Below are 19,446 nucleotides of genomic sequence, written 5' to 3' on the forward strand. Positions count from 1 at the left end.
TGTCTCGGGACTGAATTCTGATGCAATGGGGGTGGGGTTTCAAGCCACTTCCTTTCACTGCATGAGGAAGAGCCCCTTTTGACCACAAGGCCAGAGGCCCTGCCCACTCCCGCTTGGTTCTGGGGAGATACCCCGCGGAGACAATGTGCGGGAATAATTTTTTCCTTGTGTCTCACACACACACACACACACACGCATGTCTGTATACACAGTGCTCGCACACTTCTTCAAAAAGATCACCAACTCATGTGCGACTGTCCATGCTCGTTAACGGGTAGGCGTGCCCAACTTGCTCGGATGCTTCAATCCTTCAAGACCCTGCTCAAAATTCCCTTCCTTGCATTACAATACCGGAAGCGTGCAGACCCTATTCCTGTCGGGGCTGCTAACTGTATTTATTACCCAGGTAGGCCGGCCGCTCCATTAGCTTGTTAGACTCCCTCTAGCATGGCTTGTTGGTGACTTGCCAACAGAGACCTGTGCGGGCTGGGGCCGTACGTGCTGGTCTGCTAACCTGATGCCAACCCACTGAAGGCTCCATGGCAGAAAGATGAGGTGGGTTTGCTCCAATCCAATGGACAATCTCAGAATTACTAAAGAACAGTTCTACTCTATCCAGTAGGAGTCTCCTGGCGTCCGAATCAACTTGATGGCAGTGAGTTTAGGGTTTGCTGTTGGTTTGTGGGTTTCCGTGGCCCCATCCCCCATTTCCTCTCTCCACAGGGTGTTTCTTCAGTCTGCCATCTATGGCTTCCGTTTACCTAGGCAGCTCCTGCTTATTTCCAGCTCTTTGTTAAAATGTTCCATTCTCACCGAGGTCTGCCCTGGTCTCCTGACTAGGTCAAGCACCCTAAACTGGGCACCTCTGTTATATCTCTCCCTTGAGGCCCTTATCCTGGTTTTTTATTGGTGAGATTTTGCCCAGGGTGTCTAGGACCCTGGTGAACCCGGGGGCCCAGAGAACAGGAAGTATCCTTTGGTGTGAGTTGTCCCCAACCGAGCACTACCGGGTACAACACAGACCCTTTCTATCTGTGGAACGAACAAATCAGTAACTAGCTCATGGTGGACACCTGCAATTGATCTCCAAAGGGTTAAGAAAGAACAAAGAGAGTAAGAGAGAAAGAGGCTGCAGGAGGGGCAGTAATAGCTCTCCCATCGAAGAACTTTCTCCTGCTGCTTGTGGTTAAGAGTTGGGCTTCAATGTGTGTTGAGTCAGCAGTTCAAAACCACCAGCCACTCCTCAGGAGAAAATTGAGGCTCTCTACTCCTGTTAATAATGAGTGACGGTCTCAACACTCCTCAGGGGCAGCTCTACCCTGTCCTATGGCGTCACTAGAAGTCAGAATCGAGTCTCCAGCAGTGAGTTTTTAACGTTTTTATGTTCTGGGATCACTTGTCCTTCTCTGGCAATGTCAGAGTACAGACATAGTTTCGAGGCAGGTGCAGGTTCTCTGTAGTTATAACATGGCATAATTATTACTTCACAAGTTTGTGGATTTTAAATAGAGGGAGAAAGACGGGCCTTTCAGCTCCGGACACCAGGCACCGTCTCAGAAACCACAGCAGTTCTACCCTGTCCTATAGCGTCGCTGTGATTGGCCATGAGCTTGATGTCCGTGAGGGTTTTTTTGTTTTTGTTTCTTTGGGGACTTTTTGGTAAAGCACTAACAATTCCACTCTAGAAAATTCTTTCCACTATATTTTATGAGAATTTACAAGTTGTACATTGTGGATAGCAGTCCATTACATTGTTTTCCCCAGTTTGTGTCCCAGCTGGCAAAAATTATAGTTCACAACTGTTTTCGTGCTAAGCAAGTTTTCAGCCACTGGGAGAAAGTTTTGAAACAGTAAACAGGCAAACAGAGGGTGTCTTTAACAACCCAGAGAAAGGTAAATTCACAAGGAGGCTGAGCTTTCATCAGAGGCCTGAGTTTTGTCTAACTTCTTGGCAAGAAGTTTACAATGGTTGCAAGATCCCAATGATGCAGCAATGGGGCAAAGGCCACTAATGACTATAAATGAAAAATTCCTTAGGGCGGACTTGGGTTAGTTTGACCAGAACAACCTGAAGGAGAAGGAGTGAATCAGAAAAGTCACTGTTCCCAAAATTTTCAACCCAGGTGAATTACGTACGTAGGGCGCTTCCTGAAGTTAGCTATAGTGAAAGTTCTACTCTAGATCAATTGGCTCCAGTCAGTCTATGAAGGTGGGTCCTCGTCATGAATATTTTTGAAGACTCCCAGGTAAAGACAAAGCAGGCTCAGGGCTGAGAACCATTCTCCAGCTTCCTGAGCCCCAGGGGGGTTTGTTAATTTAAACCAAACCAAGACCGATTCTTACCCACAGCAAACCATAGGGTTTCCGAGACTGTCAATCTTGATTCGAGCGCATAGCATCCTATTTTCTCTCACAGAGTAGCAGGTGGGTTTGAACCACTGACTTTATGGTTTTAGCAGGTCAGTGTCTATCCCAGGGCACCAGCAGGGCTCCTTCGCAGTCCTTCTGTTTACCACTCTCTGGCCTACACTGAAAAAGGTGTTGCTAGTACAGCTTCAAAATTCCTATGGAGGGGTGTTAGGAGTCAGCATGCACTCGATGCCAAAGGTGTGCACACTGGGCTGCACCTGGGCTTTGATGATGTGAGTACAGCTTAGGTGTCTGAGTATGATTCTTGACAATACTGTGCATCCCTCATTCTTCAAATTGACTGGAACATACCACTGAGCCCTAACAGTTTAGCTAAGTACTGTTGCTATGGTTGAGTATTGTTACCATGGTTTCTACAAGGAGGACAGTATGCAAATGTGGGTTCCTCTGGGACAGTGGTCCTCAAACTTAACAGGGCAGACAAGGTAAAGGCCTCCCCTGTACTGATTCAGTATATCTGCGTCAGGGATGAGGCCCAAGCGTTTTTATTTCAAACAAGTTCCAAGTTGATGAGAAGGCTATCGTTTGGGGACCAGGTTTGTAAACCAGTGTTCTGAGGCCCTTCCATTTTAAGACTGGCCTACATGAGGTCAAGTACAGACCTCTTATTAAAAATAATGTGCTGTCTTCAGAGCAATGCTTATCCCTCTCTATTTTCTGCATGGCACATGTGTCGGGCTTTAGGTTGCCGTTTGGCAGCTGCACTGCCCATTGTTGGCTCAGTGCATCCATCACTAAGGGACACCTTGGCTCAGCTCCTCCTCTCTCAGCACACCGAGGTATACACGTTCACCTTACACACATTATTCTGTCCCCACTTTTTGTTTAAGTCATTCCTAGCTGTAGCCACTTATCCAGCTACCCGAATCCTACCTATTTGAATTCACTGCTTCTCTTAACCCCAACAGGACTTCATTTTCTAAGTTCTAGGAATGTTGAAATAAGCTTGCTAAACGCACCAGATTATAACCTGGCTCCATGATTTGTTGACTGTATTATTTCCAAGTATGGAGTTGGAAAGGAAAAGATTGCAACTGTCAAATATAACTGAGATAGATTCAGGACTCACCATGAATGAACCACTGCATCTGAAATCCTTTCTCCTGGTCACCAACCCCATCCGTGTGGAACAGCACATGAAGCTGTGGGCTTACAGTGCTCCCTGAGGCAGGAATCTCTGTTCCACAGTAGCGTCCTATCCGGTGTGATCCATCGTAGAGCTGAAATAAAGAAGACAACTTGCCAATGAGTGAGTGAGTGAGTGAGTGAGTGAGTGAGTGTGTGTGTGTGTGTGTGTGTGTGTGGGGTGGGGAACGACAGCAAACACCCCACATAGTTTGTCACATGGGACAAGTTCACCCACAGAGCAAAAGTCAGGAGTAAATCTGCTGAGGTAGGTTGAGCATAAGATTAACCTTAAATAGAGCTGATTATCTAGAGTTCCAGGGATAGAGCCGATTCTAAGGCCCAATAAATTTGGAAATCCAACTATGACTGGTTTTCTTTTATGTCAACTTAGCAAGTCCACTCCAAAGTATAATACAGGCCCAGAATAGGGAAATGTGGGTCAAATGGCCACCTTGACATCTTCGTGTGTCCTAAATAGGCTTGATTCATGGAGGAAATGACAGCCTTATTAGATGGCTGCATGTATTCGTAATGCCCTACAGACAGAGCCAAGCAAAAATTGCCTGATGTAGAAGAGATGTTCAATGAGTAACAGCTCTTACAATAATAATAAGATATGAAAATTTCTATATAAACATTTATTGATTTAAAAACAGATTATTTAAATAGCTACTAAAAGAAAAAGATATCTATACCAGTAAAGATAATTATTGTCAAAAAAAAAGAATGATGGCAACATACGTACAAATATGCCTGATGTGATTGATGTATGGATTGTAGTAAGAGTTGTAAGAGCTCCCAATAAAATGATCTCTTAATTTAAAAAAAAAAAAGATAATTATTGTCATACCAATGATTAGTGGCACAATTTTTTTTTTCTTTTAATGCCAGAATTGTTTTTTTCTTTTTCTTGTAATGCCAGATTCTTTTTTTGCCAACAATTTTTATGATTATAGATTCACCCAGGGGCCTTCAAAAACTTCATAGCAAATTCCATTAACTTTTAATTTCATTTTTTAATGATTTTTTAAAGCCTATTTATAGGCTTCATTTGGATCTACAATCAATACATATGGAAGCAACAGTCCAGGAATCAAATGGCATCCTGCACTGGGCAAATGTGCTGCATAAGCAATGATGCCACTCTTAGGAGGAAGGGGCGCCTGACCTGAGCCATGGGATGTTCAATCACCTCAGAAGCACGCGGATGCTGGACACCGAGTGAAGAAGGACACAGAAGAGTGGATGCATTTGCATGATGGTGCTGACAAGGAATACTGACAGTACCGTGGACTGCCAGAAGAACAAACAAATCTGTCCTGGAAGACGTACAGCCAGAATGCTCCTTGGAAGTGAAGACAGGGAGATTCTGTCTCACATACTTCAGGCTTATTGTGAGAGAGAGATTGGTCCCTGAAAAAGGAGCTCATTGCATGGTCAAGTAGAGGGGCAGCAAAAGAGAGGAAGAGCCTCAACAAAAGGAAGATCCTTAACGCTTTAACTTCTGGGGTGGAGGGGTGGGGGGGAGGTGGTGTTTCTCCCTTTAAGAAAGATTTCTAGACATAGAAGGAGTCAAATAGTATAAGATTTACTGGCTCATGATATACAATTAAAAATCTAACCTAAAGTTTATAACTTAACTTCTCAACAATAGTTTACCAAAAATAAAGGAATAAATAGTGGACTTTTGGGAATGGCAACTGTGATTAATTTTTTAATGGGTGCTGATCAGTATCTTTTACAAATATGTTTATGCACTTATAGTTTTCTCTTGGAGCTTCTTTGCTGACTTCTTTCCCATTTTCCACTGGAATATTTATATCCTGCCCCATTTAATAGATTCATCAGATACATATGTCCAAATGAACAGCACAGAAAAATAGAAAAAGACCAATGGATTAGAAATGAGAACTCAGAAATACAACCAATTACCTAAAGACCCTGATTTTTGATAAAGGACTAAAATACAGAAAGTAGGGAAGTGATAACCCTTTCAATAAACGGTGCTCAAAAAATTCAAAAAAGGTACTGGAAAAGTATGAAACAGGATCATGTACTTGACACAATGGATTTTTTTATGGATTGTGATAAGAGTTATACAAGCTCCCAATAAAATGATTTAAAAAATAGTCTCCATATTTCATGCCATGTAAAGAAATGAATGCAAGATGAGTTAAAGACCTAGATATAAATCCTAGAATCATAAAGATCATCAATAAAAAATCAGGAAAATATTAAGGTCCCAATACAGTGGTTCTCAACCTTCCTAATGCCGCAATCCTTTCATACAGTTCCTCATGTTGTGGTGACCCCCCCCAAGCATAACATTATTTTCATTGCTACTTCATCACTGTCATTTTGCTACTATTAGGAATCAGAAGAACCCTATGAAAGGGTTGTTCGACCCCCAAGGGGCTGCAACGCACAGGTTGAGAACCGCTGCCTAATACAAGGTATAAATACACTACTGAACATAATGAAAAATACCCGAACTGTAGAAGGCAAAATAGAGGGCTGGGACTATCTAGAAATATAACATTTATGCCCATCAAAATATTTCATCAGAAGAGTAAAAAGAGGAGAGGCGGAGTCAAGCTGACTTCCAGGTAGAATCCCTCTCCTGGCAGTGTTGTTAGATGGGAAAATTAAGAGATAGGCATGGGAAACAAATTCAAGAAGAAAGCAACATGACCTACGGTTTCAGAGGGAATTTGGCTGAAGAGAGAGGCGAGAAAATAACACCATAGACAGAGGAACAAGCAGGGAATGAAAATCAATGACTTGGAGCACATAGCAATCGTGGGGGTGTTGGAGCAACAGCAAACTAGCTGAGAGAAATTACGAAGAGGCAGAAGAAGGGCAGGTGTGATATTGGGACAGGAGGAAGGTGAAAGGAAACTGAGGAAAGACATAGGAAGCAAAGTATGGCTAGAGGTATAAACATAGGTGTGTACATATGTAAATATGTTAATTCATGGAAATAGATATTGGCTTATGTACATGTATTTATTTGGCAACACACTGAGGAAGGTGATGGACCTTGGGCCTCTGCTCAAGCCCTCTCAAGACAAAACCACTTTGTTCTGACAACCTGGCATTCTGTGCTGTCACCCTCCAGACAAGATCGCTGAAGACAAAGCAGGTGCACAAGCAAATGTGAAGAAATCTGATGGTGCCCGGCTATCAAAAGATATAATGCCTGGGTCTAAAAGCTTGAAGTTAAACAAGGATCCATCTAGCTGAGAAGCAACAAGCCCACATGGAAGAAGCACACGAGTCTGTGTGATCATGAGGTGTCCACAGGATCAGGTATCAGGAATCAGAAGACCCCAAACAAACAAAACATATTGCTGAGAATGAGGTGGGACAAAGCAGAAACTCAAAACCCATCTGTAGACAATGGGACATCCCTCACAGAAGGGTCACAAGGAAGGGATGATTCAACCAGGGCGTTGTATAGCTCTGATGAAACACAAACTAGTCCTCTGGTTCCTTGAGGCTTCCTCACCCCCCACTATCATAACCCCAGACCTGTCTTTCAGTTCTAGCTAGACTGGAGCATGTACCCTGGTACAGATAAGAGCTCAGGACACATGGAATCCAGGTCAGATAAATACCCCCAGGAACAGAGATGGGAGTGGCGATACCAGGAGGGTAGGGGGGAAGATGGAGAGAGAAGGGGAGGTAGGGGGAAGTGATCACAACGATCAACACATAACCACACACCACCACCACCCCTAGCTAGGGGGAGGGACAACAAAAACCATGAGGGAAGGAAGACAGCAGCTGGTGTAAGATATGAAAATAATAATTTATATTTTATAAAGGGGTCATGAGAATGGGAGGGGGGAGGGAAAAAAAGAAGAGCTGATACTAAGGGCTCAAATAGAAAGTAAATGTTTAGAAAATAATGCTGGCAACATATGTATAAAAGATGCTTGACACAATTGATGTATGCATTGTTATAAGAGCTGGAAGAGCCCCCAGTAAAATGATCTTTTTAAATAAAAGAGCCAAAAGAGAACTCATAGATTGGGGAAAAATATTTGGCAATGATATATCAGATTAAGGGCTAATTTCAAAAATCTATAGAAAACTATAAATCTTAATAAGAAAAATCCGGGTGCCATATAACACCAAGGAAACACACAACTTTCCTCTAGTTCTTTAAGGCTTCTCCCCCGACTATCATGGCCTCAAATCTATCTTACAAATCCGGCTAGACCAGAGCATGTACACGGGTACAGATAAGAGCTCACAACACAGGGAATTTAGGTCAGATAAACCCTCGGGACCAATAATGAGAGTAGCAATACCAGGAGGTTAAGGAGAAGGGGCTAGAGAGAGGGGGAACCAATCACAATGATCTACATATAACCCCCTCCCTGGTGGATGGACAACAGAAAAGTGGGTGAAGGAAGACAGCAGTCGGTGTAAGACATGAAAAAAAAGTGTATAAGTTATCAAGGGTTCATGAGGGTGGGGGGGTGGGGGAGAGGGAGAAATGAGGAGCTGATACCAAGGGTTCAAATAGAAAGTAAATGTTTTAAAACTGATGACAGCCACATATGTACAAATGTGCTTGACACAATTTATGTATGGATGGACTGTGGTAAGAGCTGTAAGAGCCCCCAATAAAATAATTTTTTAAAGGAAAATACAAGTAACCCAATAAAAATGAGCACAAGATATTACTGAACAATTTACAAAGATGACATCGAGGCAGCCAACAATTATGGAAAGAAATATTTGTGTCCATTAATAATAAGAGAAATACAACTTTACCTCCCCACCCACCCCACCCCACCCCACACTGACATTCTTAGAAAAACTCAGAAAATAATAAATGCTGGACAAGATGTGAAGAGATTGGAACACTCAACCATTGCTGGTGGGATTGTAGAAATGTATAAGCCCGATGGAAAACAATATGGTGCATCCTTAAACAAATACAAATTCTTATGATCCTGCAATCCCTTTACTTGCTGTATCCTCTAAAGAATTAAAGAACAAGCACAGACATATACATGCCTATGTTTATTACAGCAGCTTCTATAAAACTGAAAAAAATAGAAGCAATCAAAAACCTCTGACAATAGAGCAATGGGTAAACAAACCCCAGTAATTCATAGCATGGAATATTATGCACCCTTAAAAACAATGACGAGTTAGTCACAAACATTAAGACATGGGTCAAATTAGAGAGCGTTGTATTGCCCTCAGCAAGTTAGCCAATCTCTTACAGAGTAATATTTTACGACATCATTATTATAAAGGAAAAACAGAAAACAAGCAATGGTTTCCACATCAAAGGGTGGGACGTTAAAAGTTATGAAGGTTGGGGTGGGGGTGGCAGTGGGTGGGTGAGACAGGGGGTGGGAAACAGAACAAAAAAAAACCATATATGGAAGGAAGGAGGGGAGATTAATGCGATTCTGTCCCTGATTTGAACAGATGGGCCATGTAACTACATAGAATATGTTTTCCTTTGTACATATTCTATTCCACAAACAAAAGGAAAGATATACATTTAACATCTACCAGATTTAAACACTGGCCTACATGGCTATTAAGGAAGGAAATGTAAAGCTGAAATGGACTTGGATTCTTTTGTGAACCATGCAGCCTTCATGTGGCCTTTCATGCGAGTTGGTTTTGGGCAAGCAAAGAAATAGGCTCATTCATGGACACCCCTGATCCTTGTTTTGGAGCGAGTAAATGTGTAAAAGTGTGTACACACCCGGGAGTGCTTACATTATCTCTTGATAAATGTACATGATTTCAAAACTGTAAAAAATGGCAAAATCATCTCTATGCCTCAAAACATTATGACATAAAATTGTTTGAAATGCATTTAGGAGTATGTGAAACTCTAAAAACAAAATCCATTAAGCAGTCCTACGGTCCCTGCCATCGTTAGGATAGCCAGAAATGAGTTGGTTGTTCCCTGAAGCCCCTAAACTTTCTTTGCCCTCCTTTCATGGGCACAGTGGCATAGCCTTGTATTTCCTTGACCAGTCTGCAAGCTTGTGTTGGCCTGGCATGTGACTGAGCCTTCCCTGGATGCACACATCACCGCCTACGTGCCCCACCGTCACTGTCTATAGCAGGTCTCTATGCAGGGCACATTCCTCATAAGGAAGGGGCTTTTAAAAGTTCAAGGAAAAACCCAATACAATTTTTGAAGCCCCCTTATAGCTTTTCAATGAAGGTATACTATGGATTTGATCTGTTCTATTTGGTTTATGTGGGCTATGTCTTAAGCTTCTAACCACAGGCTCAGCAGTTTGAAACCACCAGCTGGTCTGTGGGGATTTCTGCTTTCGTAAACAGTTTAACTCTCTACTGACTTCAAGGGTAGAACTGGTCCTCTGGGCCCCTGATAATGCCACTCTTGACGGTAGCAGAAAGTCTTGTCTTGCCCCTGCAGGGCTGCCTGTGGTGTCCAACGGCAGGCCTTGCAGTTAATAGCCCCACAGGTAACCGCTCTGCCACCAGCCGTCGAAACCCACGGGGCAGTTCTGTTCTGTCCTATAGGGTCGCTGTGTGTCAGAACTGACTCATGCGAGTGAGTCTGATTTGATATTTTCATTACTTGAACTCTACCGGTCCATAGACAGGAGCGTCCGGCAGTCCTAACCCTGTCTCTGCAGCGTTTCCTAAGTGGCTACTCATCAGACACAGTCTTAGGAAGTGTGCAGGGGGAAATCAGCAGAGATTTAAAAGACGCTCGGGGGACCATCGTTTCTCTTTTAGGAATAAACAGGAGTATTTTAAGCAAATAGATACAGATGAGATTCACTTTTCAGGATTGTCACTTCCTTTTCCTTTTATAGTTTATATTTTTTCTAACAGTGCTGCTCTGATTATCTATATTTATTATCAAGTTTGTCATTATCAACTCCAAGCCCACTGCCATGGAGTGGATTCGGACTCATAGTGACCCTGTAGGACAGAACAGAATTGCACCTATGGGTTTCAGAGGCTATAAATCTTTACAGGAGAGTTGTATGAGCCACTAAAAAAAGAAAAGAATGATAGCAACATATGTACACATATGGTTGATACAATTGATGTATGGGTTGTTATAAGCACTGTAAGAGCCCCCAATAAAATGATCTTTAAAAAAATTAAATTTAATTTAAAATTTTTAAAATAAAAATGTAAACATTGACAGCTTGGAAAGCCCTACAGGGCAGTTCTACTCTGTCCTACAGGGTTGCTTTTCAGCAGAACCAAGGCAGCTGCAAAGGATTGTGGGTTTGGCTAGCGCATTTAAACTCAAGGTTAGAGTTTTTATTCATTCTAGTATTCTAGCTTAGGGATGCCTGGTCAAAACCTTAAAAAAAAAAAAAAAAGCTGCCATTGAGTCAGTTCTAGACCATGGGTACCCCATGTGTGCCAGAGTGGATCCCATGTTTTCCCTGGGTTTTCAGCAGTTGTGTTCACAGAGGTAAATCCCAGCATCTTTCTCCTGAGGCATCTTGCGGGGACAAAACTCTCAGGTACCAGAGGAGCTCATCCACCATTTGCACTACCCAGGGGCTTTACTCAAAGTGAGTTCTTTCAAAAACAAACATACTTTTCCCTAAGCAGAGATGGATGAGCAGAAAAATCCTTTTTTACTATCCGACCCCCCAAAGGGTTTGTTGTTCATTATCAAAAGCCTTTCAGTATTTCACATGCACCCAACAAAACATATGTTAAAAATTCTCTATCATATTCTCTCTACACTTGATGGACCTTATAAAATACTAGGTATATCAGGGTTTGAGGAATTATGTTTTTTGAGTCTATACAATATTATGAACAGTATAGTATTTTTGTCTTTGAGTTTAAGCTCAATGAGGCTAAGAGGAGTGGCATTTGCACATGACTGAGAGAATTTATCTCCCTTTCTTCCAGATTGGAGGAACCTAGATGGCGGCATAGTGGCTATAGGTTGGGCTGCTAACCCCAAGGTCAGCAGTTTGAAACCACTAGCCACCTCGCAGGAAGAAGACGTTTTCCACTCCCGTAAAACCTTACAGTCTCGGAAAGTAACAGGAGCAGTTCTACCCAGCCCTGGATGGTTACCATGAGTCAGAATTGACCTCCAAAGCAATGAGTAGTGAATTCCAGATATGATTAGTTCACAGACTGAAAGCCCCTGAACCCCAGGCACTAAAGATAACAGCATGAATGGGATCTGAGGGGAGATGCAAAGGGGGTGGGTTTAGAGGAATATGGATGAATGACAATGAGTTTCCTTCTGTTTCTGGAGGGGAGGGAGTGACACATTGAAATTCACTTCAAATAACCACGGATGAAAAGGCCTAAATATAATGTCGAATTAACGATGAAGTTTAATAATGCAGAACAATAGCTCAATGGGAAAACAAAGACCCTAAAGGTTACTCTAGATGAGGCTTTTCTGTTTCTATTCACAGATGGCTAGTGTCGCTGCTAGAATGCATCCCCACGTCAATTACGGCACAAAACGAAACAGTCACTTTTCAAAGTACACAAATACTGGTTACCATGGAAATCAGTTGGGGAGTGCTGTCTCTGATTCCATTTTCAGGGCACAATGTTCACCACAGGACATTCCAGTCGTGACTCATTGCAGCTACGTGCAAGCATGCCGGTTTGGTCCAGTGAAATGTAAGACTTCCCCTGCTTTCTGAGGGCCTACCATTCCACTTATTATGAACAGTATTGGAAGTAGAATGAAGACCACATGCAGGAAACTATTAGTAATTAAGAGAGAATTAAGATCTTCACTTTGCCAGGGGCTTAAGTGGAGAGCAAATGTTTTGAGAATGATGAGGGCAATGAATGTACAAATGTGCTTTACACAATGGATGTATGAGCCCCTAATAAAATGACTTTTAAAAAAAGATTTTCACTTTGTGCAAATCTGATTTGTATAACTCTACTTAAACCCCAAACCCACTGGCATAGCATCTATTCCGACCCATAGCAGTTCTCTAGAGGGTTTCCCAGCCTGCAAATCTTCAAGCGCACTGACAGTGCCATCGTTCTCCCTGGGAGCAACTGATAGAATTGAACTCCTGCTGGTCCGTAGCAGCCCACGACCTAACCCACAGAGCCACCACGTATCCTTATAACAGTGCCGTGGAGTGGATGACAAGTCATAGCTACCCGCATCAAACAGAGTGGCACTGCCCTTGGGAATTTCCGAGATGGTGACTCTTCACAGGAGTAGACAGCTTCATCTTTCTCCAATGGACTGTGGGTGGATTCAAACTGCCAACCTTGCAGTTAGCAGTCCAACGCCATCACCACTATGTCACCAGACCTCAAATGACCGGGCTCAGAAGTATATTTTAAAATATTGGAAATGCCGTATAGCTGTTTTTTCAAGTAGGCCATTAAATAAATGCATATTCAATGTGGCTCTCTGTACATTACAAAGCCTGCTATGCAGACGATTCCAATTGTTCTCTTACAGGAGACCATCAGGACTGTGTTTTCTAGTCCCACCCTGGCCTGAATCATCTCAACAGCTCTTTGGAGACTCAAAGAGGAAGGAAATCTCTTGCCCAAGCCCCATTTATCAGTTTCTATGGACTTCCTGTGCTTGGATTTCGTAAGTTGGCATGTGGGTAGTTTATTAAACCAGACTCCGATTGCAATATGAAAAGACCGGCAGAGTTCGTCCAGAGTGAAAGATATGACAGTGAAGACATAACAAGTGTGGTAAATAACTGATAGTGCAATTTATGTAAAATAAAAGGTTTTGTAGGGCTTTTACCAATCCCTGGGGCTCAAGTGCTGAAGAAACAAATCCCAGACTCAGCTCATAGGTAGCTAACTCTGTTCCCTCAGGAAGCATCAATGTTAGGACTGCAGGACTTCCAAGAACACGAATGTGTTTCTCTTCAATGCCTCTTTCTGAATATGGCTTTAAAAAGGTATAACTTTAGTGAATAAAAATCTTTTTTTTTTTTAACATTTTATTAGGGGCTCATACAACTGTTATCCCAATCCATACACACATCAATTGTGTAAAGCGCATTTGTACATCGTTTCTCAAAACATTTGTGAATAAAAATCTTAATAACTTGTCTCATATAATTGAGATGGGATATGAATATTGACTGACTTATTCTAAACGCCTTTCTGAAACATGGAAACCAACTGGGAACTAACGCACAGTCAAACCTGCCTATTTTAGATGGGCAGCTTGTTCTAGACATTGTTACTGTTCCTTGAAGTTTTTCTGGAAGAAAACTCAGATTTTTTTTATATGTCAGAGGATACATTTTCATAATTTTAAAAGATATAGCCCAAATAAAGAACTATACCCAGTGAGTATCTGGAGTGGCTCAGAAATCACTGCCTTTGGCACATTATTTTAACTGGAAGCAGGAAAAGAAGTTTCCAAATAATATAGTCTTTGTGGTTAAGTCAGGCTCTGGATTAAAGATCAGTTCTAAAATTCTCTTACAATACTGTGGAAAAAAATACTTAAGTCTCTTAGTCACAAACCTCTTCTTATCTGTAAATGTGGCACCACCTGGTACTTATCTCAGAAAGCTGTTGTAAATAGTTGGACAAGCCACGGAATTAGCTTAGAAAATGTGCCCAAGACATTATTCTGAATCTTGAGCAGAGACACTGGGAACAAACATTCTTTCCCCGCCTAAAGAACACAGTCCAAAAATATCTTGCAGAGAAGAAATATGATGGCTATAGAGAACTTGAGATGACTCAGGTAAAACATTTCGCAGAAATCATCCCTAGCCATCGTGCGGTGTGTTGCTATGGCAGCCTGACTCTCTGTGGGGACCAAGGCATCCTCATGGATGGGATTCCTGAAGCTAATCACAACACATGTAAAATGGGTGCAGGGTGGACAGTCAGATTAGGGGACAATAGAGAGGAGACAGTCACTACAGGCTGTAGGGTGTGTGTGTTGGGGGGGGGTGGTTGTTTCTCCCTGGTGAGGTCAAGGTGGCTAAGGGAGAGTCAGCTATAAGGAAAGTGGTTCAATACTGTAACAGGAAATGTGGAATGTTCTCTCCATCCTGCCCCACCCTGCCTCCTAGCTGTGCAGCCCAGGAGCTCCCGGGGGGCAGGGAGCTGGTCAATGCTAGGAGCGGCTCTCAAATTTTTCCCATCCTCAGAACAGCAGGAAGCAGGTTTAGGGGACTTTCCTCGCTGTAGTTATTAAGAATGCCGTTGCTGAACTTGATACACACATCTCCTGGATAAACATGAAACTTACCAACTAGCTTGGAAAGGCTTTTGAAACATTACCAGTAAGAATGGAAACCACCCAGCAAACACCAGAGCGTAGGGTGCAGGATGCCATGCGCCGCATGGACGAGTTAAATAATGATGGGTCAATGAGGCAGACGTTGGAAGGGAGGTGTACAAAGTAGAGCACAGTAGACCCAATTCTACCCCTGGATGGCCCCAGGAGGCTTAGTCCCCCCCAGTGGACACAGGGCCACTCAGAGCTCCCCACTGTGCAAGCGCGCCTCTTCCCCAAGGCCCCAGCAAAGCCACACTGCCATGTGCCGCCAGGGTGGGGCAGGAAACATGACATGTCTACCTAAAATTAAACAATTACTCACACTGCTGGCCTCGCAAGAGAGCAAGAAACCATGCGAAGGCAGCGATCGGGGTTATTTTGTGTCACTTTGAATTAGAGGTCTGTCTCAAACACACACCAGAGACTCTCCTTTCTATCTCTGTTCTCAGTACCGAGTTTGCATTTTAATCTGCTTTCTACGTATGCGTCCTACTCATTTTAGAAGCCGGAAGCTGACTTGGCTTTCATGTGCCGAAACCCTGCTGTCTAAGCAAGGATGAAGACGTAACTACAGAGATACACAACCCAGCCTGTGGGTTCTATGTGTTGCATGCATTGCAGAGATGGGGGACACAGATGCATTGTGAGGACGGATTCAGTGGTGCCCTGAAATAAAAAGCATGGAGTCATGTTCACAAGTTCTGTTAGAAAGAATATTGTTGAAGTGTAATAGGTACAGAAATATATCTTTAGACTCTTAAAATAAATATTTAGGAAAAGGGGGCAGAACACCAACTCAGTTCACGGCTATCAAGTCAGGTCGGACCCTTAGTGTCCCTACCGGACCAAGCAGAACTGCCTCTGGTTTGCTGAGACTAACTCTTTTTTTAAAAAATCATTTTATTAGGGGCTCATACAACTCATCACAATCCATATATATCAATTGTGTGAAGCACATTTGTACATTCATTGCCCTCATCATTCTCAAAACATTTGCTCTCCACTTAAGCCCCTGGCATCAGTTCCTCATTCCCCCCCTCTCCCTCCTCCCTCATGAGCCCTTGATAATTTATAAATTATTATTTTGTCCTATCTTGCCCTGTCCGACGTCTCCCTTCACCCACTTTTCTGTTGTCCATCCCCCAGGGAGGAAGTCACATGTAGATCCCTGTAATTGGTTCCCCCTTTCCAACCCACGCCCTCTACACTCCCAGAGACTAACTCTTTATGGGAGTAAAAAGTCTCATCTTACACTAGGAGTGGCTAGTGTTTTCTAACTGCTGACCTCTACACTACCCCACCAAATGTTATTAGTGGTTATATCTAAGAACCTGACCTAGTGTTCAACTATTCTTATTTCCTTTACATTTTTCTATATTTTCCAAATTTTCTTAATGACTACATGGTCCTTTATGCTTTGCCCTCACATAAAAGTATTTTCAAAGCATAGGTTTGGGGACTTGGCCTGACTCCGGTGATGTAGTGGTTGTGCATTGGGCTGTTAACCTCAAGGTACACAGTTCAAAACCCACCAACCACTCAACGGGAGACAGGGTTGTGTATCCCCATAAAGCATAACAGACTTGGAAACCCGCAGGGGCACTTCTACCCTGTCCTACAGGTTTTTATTTGCTCTTGGTGTTTTTTCTTTTCTAAACTTTCTATAATACATAGGGAGCATTTTTTAAACCAAGAGGAAAGAACCTGAAAGACGGTGACTAAGTGAAAATCTATCTGTTGGTAACCGCATGATCATCCACTTTTTGTCACAGAGTCAAACTGTAATGAATTACTTGTTCCCCATGGGATATGAACATGTGACTAGCAGAGAGGGAAGTATAAACTACAAGAACAGCCTTGTCTAGAAGGTGCCCAGGAAGGACTGGGTTAAGGGACTGAGGCCAAGCATCCTCACCCCTCCTCACTGAGGCTGGAGAGCCAGCCGATTCACCAAGCAGCACTTCGGGACTATTTCCTGTTCGCTGAAGTACAAGGCACACCTGGTTTCCAGGTGTGCCCCATTTCAGAGATTCAGATTCATATGACCTAGCCAGCCCTTGACACGCACCTTGACTTGCTCTGGTCTAAATCTGGCCCTCACATGTGTTATCTTTCGGTCTGCATGCAGCAAAGAAGGAGTTCCAGGTCTGTTTCCAACTCTTTGATGTATTTGGACAAGCAGCATGCTAATTGTTGGCTCAGCGGAACTAGATTTTATCAGCATGGAAGAAGAATTTGGGCCTCTGTGCTTTCCACCCTGTATGCTCTTTGTGGCAGTCTTATCTATTTAATACAACAACTTAACCTCCTTAATAACTTTACCAGAGCAATCACATCTCAGATTAATTATGCATTTTCTACGTGGCAGACACACAGAGCACACATAGCACCTTCACATTCAGTTCATAAAAGTGCCCTGTATGTGTTCTTATTGTCCCATTTTACAGCTGAGAAAGCTGAGGCCCCAAGTGGTCAAGCTCCTGCCAATGAATAATTAGCAGAATTGTCCTTGAAACACAGGCAGCGTAAATTCAGAGTTCACGTTCTTAATTAACTTTAAAAAAAAATCATTTTACTGAGGGCTCGTACAACTCTTATCACAATCCATCCATCCATTCATCCATCCATTGTGTCAAGCATATTTGTACATTTGTTGCCCTCATCATTCTCAAAGCATTCGCTTTCTACTTGAGCCCTTGGTATCAGCTCATTTTTCCTCCTTCCTTCCCGCTACCCCCTCCCTCATGAACCCTTGATAACTTATAAATTATTATTACTTTGTCATGTCTTACACTGTCCAACATCTCCCTTCACCCACTTTTCTGTTGTCCACCCCCCAGGGAGGAGGTTATATGTAGATCCTTGTAATTGGTTCCCCCTTTCTACTCCACCGTCCCTCCACCCTCCTGGTATCACCACTCTCACCACTGATCCTGAAGGGACTATCCATCCTGGATTCCCTGTGCTTCCAGTTGCTATCTGTACCAGCGTGCATCCTCTGGTCTAGCCAGATTTGTAAGGTAGAATTGGGATCATGATAGTGGGGGAGGAGGAAGCATTTAGGAACTAGAGGAAAGTTGTATGTTTCATCATTGCTACACTGCACCCTGACTAGCTCATGTCCTCCCCGAGACCCTTCTGTAAGGGGATGTCCAATAGCCTACAGGTGGGCTTTCGGTCCCCACTCCGCACTCCCCCTCAGTCACAATGATATGAGCTTTTGTTTTTTGGTGCCTGATACCTGATCCCTTCGACACTCGTAATTGCACAGGCTGCTGTGCCTCTTCCATGTGGTCTTTGTTGCTTCTGAACTAGGTGGCTGCTTGTTTATCTTCAAGCCTTTAAGACTCCAGATGCTATCTCCTTTGATAGCCAGGCATCATAAGCTTTATTCACCACATTTGCTTATGCACCCACTTTGTCTTCAGCGATCATGTGGGGAAGGTGAGCAGCATGAAATGCCAGTTTAATAGAACAAAGTGTTCTTGCATTGAAGGAGTACTTGATTGGAGGCCCAATGTCCATCTGCTACCTTAATACTGAACCTTTAAATATATGTACATAAATCTATTTCCCTGTCATCATATATAAATATATTTACATGTGTACATCCCAATCCCAACTATGTGGATAGCTGCCCCCCACCCAAGAAGAATTTACACCAACCTTTTTTTTTTAATTTAGCATTCTGACCTACTTGTATTTGTGTTTTCATCTGAATTCTTGGTAGGTGCTTGTTAGATGGTGGAAGGGTTCTTGTATACACTTGCCCCCATTAGTCTAATTGTCTGAGGAGCAGAGAAAGGTGAGGACGAGCAGGAGCACAGAGGTGACGCCTGAAGTATAAGTAGAATTATTCTAAGCGTGATATCACTGATGGAATTTTTATTGGCCTAAGGGAGCCCTGGTGGTCTAGTGGTTACACATTGAGCTGCCTAACTGCAAGATCAGTAGTTCAAAACTACCAACTGCTCCTCAGGAGAAAAATGAGGTTTTCTACTCCTGTAAAGAAAGCCACAGGGGCAGTTCTGCCCGGTCCAAAGTCCCCGTGAGCCAGAGTGGACTCAATGGCAATGAGTTTGGTTTGGGGTTTTGGAAGCACAGTCTTGACACTGTCTGTAGAATCATCCTAATTCTATCTTTCATGTTTGATCAAAGATGGAGAAGGGCGGCACACAGCGTTCCTTTTGAACCCAAGAGCAAAGGCTCATTTTGAAGGCTCATTAATAGCTGTGAATGAACGTAGTTATTTAAAATTCTCTATTGCGACACAATCGCTGGAGACAAAACGGGCGCATAAGCAAAGGTGGCGAAGAAGGCAGATGGTGCCGGCTATTAAAAGATATAGCATCTGGGGTCTTAAAGGCTTAAGGTTACACAAGCAGCCATTCAGCGGAGAAACAACAAGCCCACACGGAAGAAGCACGCCACCGGTGCGATCATGAGGATTCTTCAGGCTGGGTAATAGGCATCAGAAGACACATAAAAACAAACAAACAAAAACATATTGTTGAGAATGAGGGGGGCTGGAGCAGAGATCCAAAGCCCATCTACAGACAATGGAATAATCCCCCACAGAGGGATCACAGGGAAGGGATGAGTCAACCAGGGTGCAGTACAGCATC

The 19,446-nt window shown here is 43.0% G+C and overlaps 1 protein-coding gene across 1 annotated transcript in view; it reads right to left on the bottom strand.

Annotated features, from left to right (window-relative positions):
* CUBN (cubilin) overlaps positions 1-19,446 on the bottom strand; it is a 303,548-nt gene that overhangs the window by 184,966 nt on the left and 99,136 nt on the right. Inside the window, exon 28 of the mRNA XM_004716015.2 lies at positions 3,500-3,650. Within this exon, the coding sequence (XP_004716072.1) occupies positions 3,500-3,650 (151 nt within the window). The remainder of the gene's footprint in view (positions 1-3,499; positions 3,651-19,446) is intronic.

Source organism: Echinops telfairi, unplaced genomic scaffold (assembly GCF_000313985.2).
Source record: "Echinops telfairi isolate 266 unplaced genomic scaffold, ASM31398v2 ScPeMD7_7473;HRSCAF=8511, whole genome shotgun sequence".
In the NCBI taxonomy this organism is placed as follows: Eukaryota; Metazoa; Chordata; class Mammalia; order Afrosoricida; family Tenrecidae; genus Echinops; species Echinops telfairi.